Source organism: Cervus canadensis, chromosome 18 (genome assembly GCF_019320065.1).
Source record: "Cervus canadensis isolate Bull #8, Minnesota chromosome 18, ASM1932006v1, whole genome shotgun sequence".
Lineage (NCBI taxonomy): Eukaryota > Metazoa > Chordata > Mammalia > Artiodactyla > Cervidae > Cervus > Cervus canadensis.
Genome location: NC_057403.1, coordinates 24,975,049 through 24,987,512, shown reverse-complemented (window position 1 = coordinate 24,987,512; position 12,464 = coordinate 24,975,049). Strand labels below are relative to the sequence as shown.

The 12,464-nt window shown below is 48.3% G+C and overlaps 1 protein-coding gene across 7 annotated transcripts in view; it reads left to right on the top strand.

Annotated features, from left to right (window-relative positions):
- Positions 1–12,464, top strand: part of SIPA1L3 (signal induced proliferation associated 1 like 3) — a 254,722-nt gene that overhangs the window by 149,217 nt on the left and 93,041 nt on the right. For all 7 annotated transcript variants that reach the window (XM_043437890.1, XM_043437892.1, XM_043437895.1 and 4 more), the window contains one exon: positions 3,130–3,260. In XM_043437890.1, the coding sequence (XP_043293825.1) occupies positions 3,130–3,260 (131 nt within the window). The remainder of the gene's footprint in view (positions 1–3,129; positions 3,261–12,464) is intronic.

Here is a 12,464-nt window from a genome sequence, read left to right as displayed (position 1 = left end):
ATCTGACTCAGGTGTTAATAGCTTCCCTCTGGGGAAGGAAGCTGTAGGGGCAGAGGAGCAGGGAGACCCAGGAGGAGTCTCCTGCAATAGTCCAGGCCGGAGATGGTGATGGGCAGGTCTAGGATGGGAGCCCAGGAGTGAAGAGGAAGCAGGCAGGTTCTGGATCCCCTCGGAAGGTGGAGCTGCTGATGTTTGGAGGGTGTTAACATGGGGATCACACATGGTTAAACTCACTGATGCTGATGAGGCAATCCTCAGACGATTTGTGCAAAGATCGCAAATCCAGGCAGCCAGAGAGGCCAGGCAGGAGACAATAGAGGGAGGCAGGCCAGGCAGGGGCTGTGCAGAGGGGAACTCCTATTCACTGTTGTCATCCAGGAAGTGTAGACAAACCCAATGTTTCCATCCTTTCTATAATTAGATAATTATAGAATATAATTATCTAGATAATTCTAGATTCTCCTGAAATTCAGATTTTTTGAATATGGATTCTCCTATGTCAATTCAAAATTGCTTGTAATTGCCAGTAACAGGCTTAAACAACATAATTTATTTTTCTCCGCATAAAAAAGTCTAGAGATGTGCACCTCAGGTATGGTTACTCCTCAGCATCAATGGAATGCCAGCCTTAGTGCATTAGCCTCCAAGCCCTCAGAGTGATCTCCTGATGGCTGCCTGAGTTCCAGCCATCATATACATGTTTCCAGGCAAAGAGAAGGAGGAAAGGATTCAGACAGAATAACAGATTTCCTGTCAAGTCAGCACCCCTCCCCTACCTTTTTATTAAGTCAGCCCCTTTTAAGAAGAGCATTCTCAGAAGTCCTAGCCAACTGCTTCTGTTTATTGGCCACTCCAGTCTGCAAGGCAAGCTGGGAAATGTTGGTAAGACATAGCCTCTCTCTTTGCTTCCTCCGAGAACAGAGAGTTTCTCTTAAGAAGAAGGGAAGAATAGGTAATGAATAGGCAGCTAGTACTCCACAGCAACTAATTTAAAATTTTTTGTAAAGCAGTATCCTAGTCAAACGCAACTAATGTCATCCCTCTGGGTCATCCCTCTGTCTAGAGTACAGTCTCTGGCGCTCCACCAGTGTTGGAGTCAGAAAGCCTTGGGCTTGGGATGTATGTTTCATAGCTTATTAGCTACGTGACACATTTTACCCCTTGGACTCTCTGTCCTCGTGTGAGGAACAGAGATGATTGTAGCAGCATCATGTGCCCAGAAAAAAAGTGACACAGAGATTGGAAATTAAAGGATGAAAAAAAAAAGTTCAGACAGTGCTAATCAAGAGAAAGCTGGTGAGGCAACATCAGTATCACACGAAACAGACTTCAAGGCTAACAGCATTTGTTAGAAGAACCAAAAGGACCATTTCATGTAGATTTTTTAAAAATTTACCAAGAAACTCTGATAGTTGTGTACCTGGTAACCTGGTTGAGGGGTATATAAATAAAAAACTAATACGGCTACAGGAAGACATGAACAAACCCACAACCCATGGGAGAGGTTGGCAGGGTCTCTGTTTGAAATGTATAAACCTAGTGGCCAGAATATTCTGCTGAGGGGACTTGAAAAATCTGGTTTTGCATTTATATTATATTAATTTTCTACCTAACCAGCAGAGAACACATTGTTTTCATTTAACACATAGAAATACCTACACAGAAGGACTGTGGTAAGGATCAAAGAAGACTGTACATCAAAACAGTCAGTTCTTCATCAGGCAGGTAGTAAGTACTTATCATGGAGCTTTCAAAAGGAGCTGTTTTCTTTCAAAAAATAATTTCTTTGTAGCTCTGGAAGCTCAGAAATGTTAGTCATTGGTCAGTGTCTATTGAGTGCTTAGTCTATTCTAGGACCTCAAGGGTACTGGGTATGCATTGGTGGAGAGCAGAATAGCCCCTGCCAATGTTTTGGGGATAGATTGATATCTGTGGAGCACATTTATTCTGTTCTCTGACCAGTTGGGGAGATTGTCTAACCCACTGCAGGTGCTGTTCTGATTGGGACCATTAATTAACGTTATTTGAGCTTTAGATAAGCCTTTAATTCACCAAGAGCATCTCATGAGACTAGGAACCCTCTTTTAAACATGGAAAGCACCGGAGTGGGAAGAAATTTCTTGCAGTGTGTAGATGCCGGCTTCATGAACTGAAGCTGAGACAGACTGCTGGTGGGCATGCCACCAGAAGCAAGAGATACTTGGGTTAGACACAGGAAGAACTGTTTGCCTGGAAAGATTGTAAGACAGCAGCTTTTTTTTTTGTAAAAGCAAAGACAGCTGTCATTTCGGAGAGAGAACAAATGACTTCCTCCATGACTTGTTAAAGCTCAGTCACCATAAGGAAAAAAAAAGAGTAGTGTTGAAGTTTCCTCCATCTATGGGAGCATGGCTAGATACAGGTGATGCTTAGGGACTTGAATTATGGTCCTGTTCTGTGATGAACATCATGCCCTGAGGGTAGTAATAGCCAACACATCTCACTTGCTCCCTCTGTGCCTGGCTCTGTGCTCCACACGTACTAACCTATTTAATCCTCACAGTCATGGTGAGATGTGGATCCATCCTTCCTGATCCCATTATATTAATGAGAATGCTGTCAAGTGACGTGGGCCACATCTGATGAGTCCAGGGCCCAGATTTCAGCCAAGCAGAAGACACTTTAGACTACAATCTTACTTTTTTTTTAAGACTAGAATCTTAACAGCTTCACGAGGGCTAATTGGCAGCTAAGCTGCTGAACATTTGCAAATACGAGATAATCACAATGAGAGGCTAAGTTTATTACAAGGCAGGCACCACACTAAGCTTTTTTTTATTTGTAGCTTCAATTCACTCTCACATCACCTCTTATGAATTTCGGGTATCCGGTAGCACTAGGGCCCACTTTATCCTAGATGAGAGCATGGAGACTCAGGAAACTTCTGTGACTGGCAGGAAGGTGCAGTAAGATGGGCTTGACCTCTCATGGTCTCTCCATCGAGTGTGGCTGCGACCAGGCTTTGTGTGATCAAGACCCCACAGGGCACACAAGAGCCTTCCCCGGCTGTCCCCTCGGCAAGCCTGCCGTGGGACGTCACCCCTCCTTCCCAGAGAACTGACTCTGAACTCCCTTGCTCTTCCTTCTCAGAGCACGCCAATTACTTCGGGGTGGATGAGAAGCTGGGGCCAGTGGCCGTGAGCATCAAGCGAGAGAAGCTGGAGGACCACAAGGACCACGGGCCTCAGTACCAGTACAGGATCATCTTCCGGACCCGAGAGGTAGGTCTCGTCACTCATGTTACTATGACATACGTCACAGCCACTCATATCGCTGAGCCCTTATCGGTGCCTGGTTCTGTGAGCAAGCGCTTCCCCTGCTCCAACTTCTTCAATCCTTCCCACAGCCTCACAAGAGCCATCCCATTAGTCTCCCCATTTTACAGACAAGAAGACTAAGGCTCTGAGACATGTTTGAATCAGTGGCCAAGATTAGAATCCAGTGGGTCTGACCGCAGAGCCCCAGATTCTGACATTTGCAAAAGGTTGAAGGTAGTGAGCATAAAAAATAAAGGGAGAACCGTAGGCAATTCTTTCAGGATTGTGAGGTGTCCTGCAGAGTGGAAAGGTGAATGAAGGCCGCAGGTCTCAGGCAGGGCAGGAATTGAGGACTCGTAGGAGCAGGCACTGCTGTTGATGGGCTCAAAACATCCCAGCCCTGCCCCTTCCATTCAGAATAGAGGAGCCCCTTGTCCTGGCTTGGTCCGAGTCTTCCCCTGGAATAAAGGTCAGCTGTGGCTAAGGAACGAGGCCTGTTCGGGGCACCCTATGTGATTAGGTCTCTAAGTTTTAAATGGCAGATAATCTACTTCTATCTGGGGTTTTTTGTTTGTTTGTTTTTATTAGTTTGGCTCCTATAGACAGAGGAGCCTGCCAGGCTCGTTGCAGCTTGCGAGATCTTTACTTGTGGCATGCGAACTCTTAGTTACAGCATGTGGGATCTGATTCCCTAACCAGGAATGAAACCCAGGCCCCCAGCATTAGGAGGGCTGAGTCTTAGCCAGTGGACCACCAGGGAAGTCCCAGTTTCTGCCCACTTTAAGCCAGGAGTAGAATTCATTGGCTCATGAAACTGCAAGTCCAGGGGTAGGACTGGCTTCAGGCATAGCTGGATCCAGGCACTCAAATGACGTCACCAGAGCTCTGTCTTCCTATCTCTTCCACCAGCTGGCTCTGCCACTTTTTGCGTTGTGGGTTATCATTCTCTTCTGCGACTAACAAGCTCTCTCCATGTCATGGGAAAACAGACCAGCTGCTCAAGTCTTCTACATCTTTACACTTTCTCCTCCACATTCTTACCTGCTGGAGCTCTGGGAAGGACTCTGATTGGCTCTGCACGGATCACAAGCCCATGCCCCAGGCCAGTCACTGTCACCAGGGATGGTAGAGAAATGCTCCACCCTGGGTCCCGGGGCAGGCAGGGCACTATGACTGATGGTTCTGTCAGAGCCACCTGGCGGTGCTCGAGAGGCAGTTCCTCAGCAAAAGGAGAGGGAGCTAGGCCAGCAGAAACGATGGAGACTTCCAAAAGACCCAAAGGAAGACTTTCCAGAAAAGAGGCAGTCATCAGCTGGGCTTCCCAGGTGGCGCTAATGGTAAAGAATCTGCCTGCCTGTGCAGGAGACATGAGAGATGCAGATTCAATCCCTTGAGTCTGGAAGATCCCCCCGGAGGAAGGCGTGGCAGCCCACTCCAGTATTCTTGCGTGGAGAATCCCATAGACAGAGGAGCCTGACGGGCTCCAGTCCACGGGGTTGCAAAGAGTCAGACATGACTGAAGCGCACGCACATCAGCTGGGCAGACCCCCAAAGTTGATCTCCCTCCCCACATGCATTATCCCATCCCCCTTGCTCCTGGCAGACATGGGGACCAGCAGGCAGCCACTGCCAGGGAGCTTGGCTGTGGGGCCGGCCAAACCTGGACCTCATCCAGACGGCAGATGCTGCACCGAGGGCCTCGGCCCCATCCCCTCACGAAGACCTTCCCACTGAGGGGGAACGAGAGGACACAGAGGCTTTGTGGCAACGCAGGGGAGGCAGCCCCCAAAACTTGGTGTCCATCTCGCAGGTGGTCACCTTCCCCTCTGTCTCCCTAGCACCGCCCCCCACCTTGCCTTTCTGGCCAGATGAGCGCCCGGGCAGAATGTGAGATGACAGCTCACCCTGCTTCAGAGTGGTGTTTGACATATGGGGAGCGGCCAGGTGAGGTGACAGCGGCAGTCATGTACTAATTAATGATATCGCAGCTGCTCTTATGTTGCAGGTTCACGTCACACTGCGTGTCAGGCATTTTCTATACCTGTTATGTACATTCACTCACTTAAATGTCATGACAGTTCTACAGTGAAGGCACTGTAATCCTCCTCATTGTAGTGATGAGACAGGCACAGTCAGGGTAGGGGACTTGCCCAGAGCACCCCTCAGTGGGTGGCTCAGGCCCCAGCCACCCCTCGGCCGCCTCTGGGGTTCCTCTGACTCAGCTCAGGCAGTATGTACATCGGACCCATTCATGAGTTATGAACTCCGTTTCATGCCAGTGTTTTATTGTGTTTGTCTTTTTTTTTTTTTCATGAAGACAGAACATGTAGAATGATTTTTTTTTTTTAATGTACTGGACTTTGCTTTTTTTGTTTGTTCTTTTGTTTTTTGGGGATTTTTTGGCCATGCTCTGTGGCTTGCAGGATCTTAGTTCTCTGACCAGGGATCGAACCCAGGCCTCGGTAGTGAGAGCACAGAGTCCTAACCACTGGACCACCAGGGACTTCCCCCAGAGTTTGTTGTTCACACTGAGACTCGTGGAGATGCTCGGTCAGGGTGTAATATTTTTCTGTGGTTCCTATTCAGTAGGTTTGAAACTGACTTGGTGCCTTTACTGGATTATGCCTACTTCCACACACTTCCCACCCCCAAGTGCCCATGAAAACTAGCCTCTGAGCCACCCCAGGCTGGACATAGGGTCCTTGGAACTCAGGGACCCAGGTGTGGAGTTCCTCCACTCAACAGAGATTCACTCAGCACCACCAGCAGCCAGCCCTGCACTGGGCACTGAGGAACCTGCAGTAAATGCAGCAGAGATGCTCGTGGGACTGTGGGGAGGGCAGACAATACATAGATAGCCTAGTAAATTATACACTGTGGTGTATGATGACAAGGTGGAACAGAAAGCAAGGAAGAGAGAAGTGTGGGCGTGGTAAGATTTTTAGACAAGATAGTCAAGGGCGGTGTCACTCAGAACATTTGAGTAAAAGGCCTAAAGATGATGAGAGAAGGAGCCATGGGGACATGTGAAGAATGCTCCAGGTGGAGGAAGCAACCTGTGCAAAGGTCCTGAGGCAGGAAAGTGCCTGGTGCAGTCACTTAGTGGTTGTGAAACCTTGGACAATTTCTCTCAGAGCTTCCGTTTCCGCCGTGGGATCCCAGTCTCTCAGGACTGTGGCGTAGGCTTGGTGAGGTTGCCCGTATAAAGTAGGCAGTGCTGGGCCTGGCCCTTGGGGAGAGCCCACAGTTAGCCTTTGGCAGGGGTCTCAGTTTCCCATCCCTTTGTCACATTCCAGTCAGCCCTGTTAATTTTGGCCCAGCGTGAGGTTCACAGCCACAGATGGGCCTTCCTCTGACCTCACACATGTGCAGGCCACATGGGTATTCAGTCCTGGGCCCAGCCCCTCACAGAGCTGCCTGTTGGACACCCAGGCCTGAGGACCTTGTCATCTGGAGGAAGGGGCAGAGGCCAGCAAGGTTTGGCTTGCTCCTTCCAAAGGCCCTTCCTGGGACTTACCTGGTGGTCCACTGGCAAAGACTCCACACTCCCAATGCAGGGAGCCTGGGTTCGATTCCTGGTCAGGGAACTAGATCCCACATGCCACAACTAAGTGCCAACACAGCCAAGTAAATGTATTTTTTAATTAAAAAAAACAAGCAAAGGCCCTTCCTGCCGTGGCAGCAAAGGAGTCACATAACCCAAAAGTAGTAAGGACAATAGTAATAAGAATAGTTAACACTTGCAGTGCATATTCCTGACATGTGCTGTTCCAAGTGTTTTATATTCATTGAGCTTTCACATCCTCTCAGTAGCCCCTTGATGTGGGTTCCATGATCCCCATTCTACAGATGAGGATTTTCAAGGTCTAGGGAGACAATCACTTGTCAGGGTCCACAGTGGCAGAGCCAGGATAGGAACCCAGACTGCCTGCGTCTCCAGTCCATGCTGTTAACCTCTAACCACTCACCACTCGCTGTGGGGCTGAGTTTGAACCCTGGCCCTGTGAACAGACAGCGTGGGGTTCGGTTGAGCTCTGCCACTCACCAGCCTCGTGACCTTAGGCAGACAGCTTTACCCCTGGACGCCTCCATTTCTTCATCTGTAAAATAGACCTGTACTGTCTGTGCTGTCTCCAGGAAAGGTGAGAAGGTTCCCCTGGACCCACACATGGGAGCTGGTAACACACGGCTGCAGGGTAGCGAGTGCTCTGAGCAGAAGGTTCTGCGATGACGCTGAGGTTGTGGCTGTCCCTCTTTCCCGAGAGGTCAGAGGGCCATGCTGGGGAGTGAAGGTCAAGCTCACAGACAGAGTTCTTTCTGTCCTTCTCCTGTCACGCACTTGTGTCTCGGGGGCCAGAGCGAGGGGCCCAGGCTGTTTTCCAAGCCAGCTGGCTGGCCCACCCCAGATGGCCGCCCCCGGCCACCAGGGAGACAGAGTGGGCCCACGTCTCCCAGCAGATGGGACAGGAGCGTTGGCAGTGCCAATCTTCCCGCCAGGGCGGGAACAGACTGGAGCTGGGCTTCGGCACCACACACCAGAATGTCAGCCTCACCCACCCTGAGGTTGGACAGGACAAGCTCCAGGTCCAGGCCAGGGCCGCCCTGCCCTGAGCCCCTGGCTGGCAGGACACAGGGACTGCCAGTCGCCAGGGGCCCCCGGGCCAGTGGGTTCCCTTTGGCTCCTAAACACGAGTTTTTGGCAGCCTTAGTTTGGTTAGGGTTAGAGGTTTGGATTCTTTTTCTTTCTTTATTGAAAAAAGTAGCAGTCACTCATTAAGTATTTAAACATATACACAGTAGAAAAGGAAGAATCTTGTATTAAGTGCAGAAAGTAAGGGTAGTAGTGAACCTCATTTGGGACCTCACTTGTGTTCAGCGGGTACCTCTGTTGCTGTGATGTAATCTCCAGAACATACTGTTAAGTGAGGGGAAAAACCAAACTGTAGCTTCCTAATAAGGTTAAATTTTCTTTACGTTTTTAACGACACATATGGGTTTGTGTAAATACATTTGTGTACTGTGACAACGACTGACATATTGAGCACTCAGTTTGTGTAGATAGAGTGGTAATAAGCACTGTGTAAATTTTTCTTATTGAATTTTTTATTTTGACTGTGCTGGGTCTTCACTGGTGCTTTCAGGCTTTCTCTAGTTGTGGGAGTCAGGGCTGCTACGCATTGTGGTGCACGGGCTTCTCATTGTGGTGGCTTCTCTTGTTGCGGTTCCCAGGCTCTAGAGCTCAGTATTTGTGGCACACGGGCTTAGTTGGTCCGAGGCATGTGGGATCCTCTCGGATCAGAGATTGAACCCACGTCTGCATTGGCAGGCGAATTCTTTACCCCTGAGCCATCAAGGACGCCCTTTGTATTGAATCTTTACAACCTTTTATGGCAGGAACTGTTTTTCTCCATCTTATAGACAAAAGGCATGGAGAAATTCAGCAACTTGCCAGAGTCACACAGCTAGAAAAGGATTTGAACTGAGGCAGACTGACTCCCAAGGGACCTCCCAGGAAGACCTCTGGGAGAGTGGACCAGTACGGAGGAAGGCAGGGGCGCATCTGAGTCGGGGGCTGGTGAAGAACAGCCTGCACGGGTGGGGACCTCCTTGCTGGCGTGGCCTTGAGGCCCTTTCACAGCTCAGTGAGATGATTCAGGCCGAGCGGCGAGTGTAGATTTTATTGGGAGAGAGATGGACTGCTGTCAGCGGCTTCTGCACAGAGGAGAGACATGATCTGACTCAAGCTGCTGCGGGAGGAACGGACTGGAGTCAGGTGGTGGCAGGGCGGGCGCAGGGAGACCAGAAGGCTGCTGTCACAATCCAGGTAGGACAGGACCAGGTGGAGGGCGGAGGTGGCCGCACGTTGCAGCCTGCCAGTGCCCTACTTATTATCCCTAGCAGAGAAGTACAATCTGGGAGCTTTTCAACGTGGCTTTTGGTCAAGTCTTCAGAGCCAGAAATGTGACGGTAGGCCACCTGTCTCCAGTGCGGAAGAAAACGAGGACTTCTGGGCCACACTCTCTTGTCTCCAGCAGAGGGCGCTGTGGGACAGTGTCCGCAGGATTCAAAGGCACTGATCCTGTGGGTCTGTGAGTGGAAATTCACAATCCCAGGGCCACCCAGATTGACAGAGCAAAGCATCCATATCATGGCTTTTCATGATCTATTTCAAGACTATCCTGCCTATGATAAGAGAGCTGTTTGTTTATAATTGAGAACTCCCAACCATGAGATCATCTCCTTTCCATGCCTCTTGCCCAGGTCCTGTTTGGCAAGGGCAGGCTGTGTGTTTAGAGGCAATGTTGTGACATGTTCTTTTTGCTGTCTCTTGCGTCTGTTGACTTAGGATGAGCGTGTTTTTCCAGTTAACACTAAGCCATCTCAGTCTTTTAAACTGTAGCCCCACGTGTGTTTCAGGTGCTCACAGCAGTCCCCTCGGGGGAGGATTTTTTTCCCTGTCCTGCTGTAGACCAGGGAGTCATCTTGCAGTGACGCTGGAGCTGCGGTGCCTCACCCAGGACATGGTGTAGCCTGGCAGCCAGCAGTGCTCTGTGGATGGGAGCCTGAGCTAGAGTCAGTGAGGACGCGCAGCAGGGGCTCTCAGACAGGGCTGGCGGGTGTAAATGGGCACAGCCACTTGGAAAACTGCTTGGCAGTTCCATAAAAGTGAAAATTAACATGCCTGGTGACTCAGCAATTCCTCTCCTGGGTATAAACCCAGACGCAAATGTGTTCATGTGCTCTGAGAGGTGCTTCCATGAATGTTCCTAACAACACTGTTTGCAGTTGTCAAACACTGGAAGCAGCTTCCACGCTCATCAGCAGTAGGATGGATTAAATCCATCATGGTAGAAACGGTGACCTCTTGCAGCAACCTGGTCCCATCTCATAGCTGTGGCATTGTGAGGAAGAGGCCAGATAGAAATGAATACAAACACATGAAGCTCAGAAACAGGCAGAAATACATCATGGTGCAAAGAGTTAGGATAGGATTGCTCTTGTTCTTGTTTAGTCACTGAGTCGTCCCCGACTCTTTGCAGCCCCATGCATGCACTATGGCCTGCCAGACTCCTCTGTCCATGCGATTCTTCAGGCAAGAATGCTGGGGTGGGTTGCCATTTCCTTCTCCAGGGGATCTTCCTGACCCATGGATTGAACCCACGTCTGGCACACTGGGAGGTGGAGTCTTTGCCACTGAGCCACCAGGGAAGCCTAGGGTTGCTTTTAGGGAAGTGAAGAGGGACACAAGAGTTTTTTGGAGACTGGCAATGTGTTTCTTCCTCTGGGTGGTGATTGCCTAGATACTCACTCTGTGCTAATTCCTTCAGCTGTACGTACATGTGTGGTGTACTCTTCTGGAGTACATTATATTTCAGAGGGAAAAAATTACTCAAAGAGAAAAATCATGAGCTCTGGAGATGTCACACCTAGGGTGGAATCCTGGTTCAGCCACTTAGCTGCGGTGACCTTGGGTAAGGCACCTAGCCTCTTAGAGCTTCACTTTTCTTATCAGTAAAAGGGAGATAGTAGCATTCCCCTCCCCCAACAGACCTGTGCATATACTAGTAGTTTTAACTACTATCATGCCTGAATACAGTGCAGTTGAACTATGCTTTCATAAATGTGACTTGTTATTAAGATATATCTGTTAGAAATTACTTTGTCTGCAAAGTAACAGGAAACATGACTATAGCTAAAACAAATATGGGGTTATTTTAATTATCTAACAGGAAATCTGGAGGTAGGAAGTGACAGGGACTGACTTCTATGTCATTTTGTTGATGTCTCATTCCTAATGATCCCAGGATGGCTGTTGCAGCTCCAGACATCTTATCCTCATACCAGCGTCCTTAGAAAAAAATGAGCAGGTGGAAAGGGGCTTTTTAAACCAGGGAGGAAAATCTTCCACCAGGAAAGAGAATCTGCCACAGATGTCTTCCCCAAGCTGAATTTCCTTCTCATGTCATGGCCTGGATCTAGTCACGTGGCCATCTGTAGGAGAAACCTGGAAAGCAGCATCTGGGGAAGGGGAATGCAATGGCCATGACTGGCTTGACTAAATGTTTTGTTTTTTTTTAAAGCAGTTTAGACAATGTATATTTCATAATTTACTGTTACATTCCATCAGGATATTTGTTATGACAGTCCAGCAGCTAAAACATAAGCACTGGGAAGACCCAGAGGAATCGGGTGGAGAGGAAGATGGGAGGAGGGATCGGGATGGGGAATACGTGTAAATCTATTGCTGATTCATGGCAATGTATGACAAAACCCACTGAAAAAATAAATAAATTAATTAATTAATTAATTTAAAAAAAAAAAACTTCGAATGCTTAGTTTTGTAACATATAAATATAATGCATATAACAAAGATATAGCAAGACACCTCCACCTACCCACAAATTGGAAAAGACCCTGATGCTGGGAAAGGCTGAGGGCAGGAGAAGGGGGCAACAGAGGATGAGATGGTTGGATGGCAACGTGGACTCAATGGACATGAATTAGAGCAAACCCCGGGAGATGGTGAAAGACAGGGGAGCCTGGGCGTGGGCAGTCCGCAGGGTTGCAGTCAGACATGACTGAGTGAACAACAGCAACAACCCAGAAATTGCTACATTTCTGAAACACCTCTGTATTGGCCACAATGCTTTCAGCTCTGAGAAAACTTAAGTCTGTAAAGTACCAGATAGTAACTGTCTTAAGTTCTGTGGGGCATATGGTCTTCTTCAGACTATTGAACTCTGCTAATTTAGTGTGCAGGTAGCCACAGGTAAAACAAACGAGTGTTTTTTTTTATTAGTGTTCTAATAAAACTTGACATTATAGACACTTAAGTTTTAATATCATATACTTTTCACATCACACGATATTCTTTAATTTTTTCAACCATTTAGAAATGTAAAACATTGCAGGCAGTGGGCCAGATCCAAATCACTTGTGGAAAAACATACAACCCAACCAAAGCAAGGCACTGCAGCAGTAAAATGGGTGAATGCTGGTAATCAACCTTTTATTTATTCATTTTGCAGCATAGTTCAAAAAATACAAATTATAACGATGATAGTATCTAACATAGAGCTCTTCCTATGTCTCAAACACTTATCCTAAGGACTTCAAAAATATTAACTCATGTACACCTCAAAGCAATCCTAACATATTGTTATTATC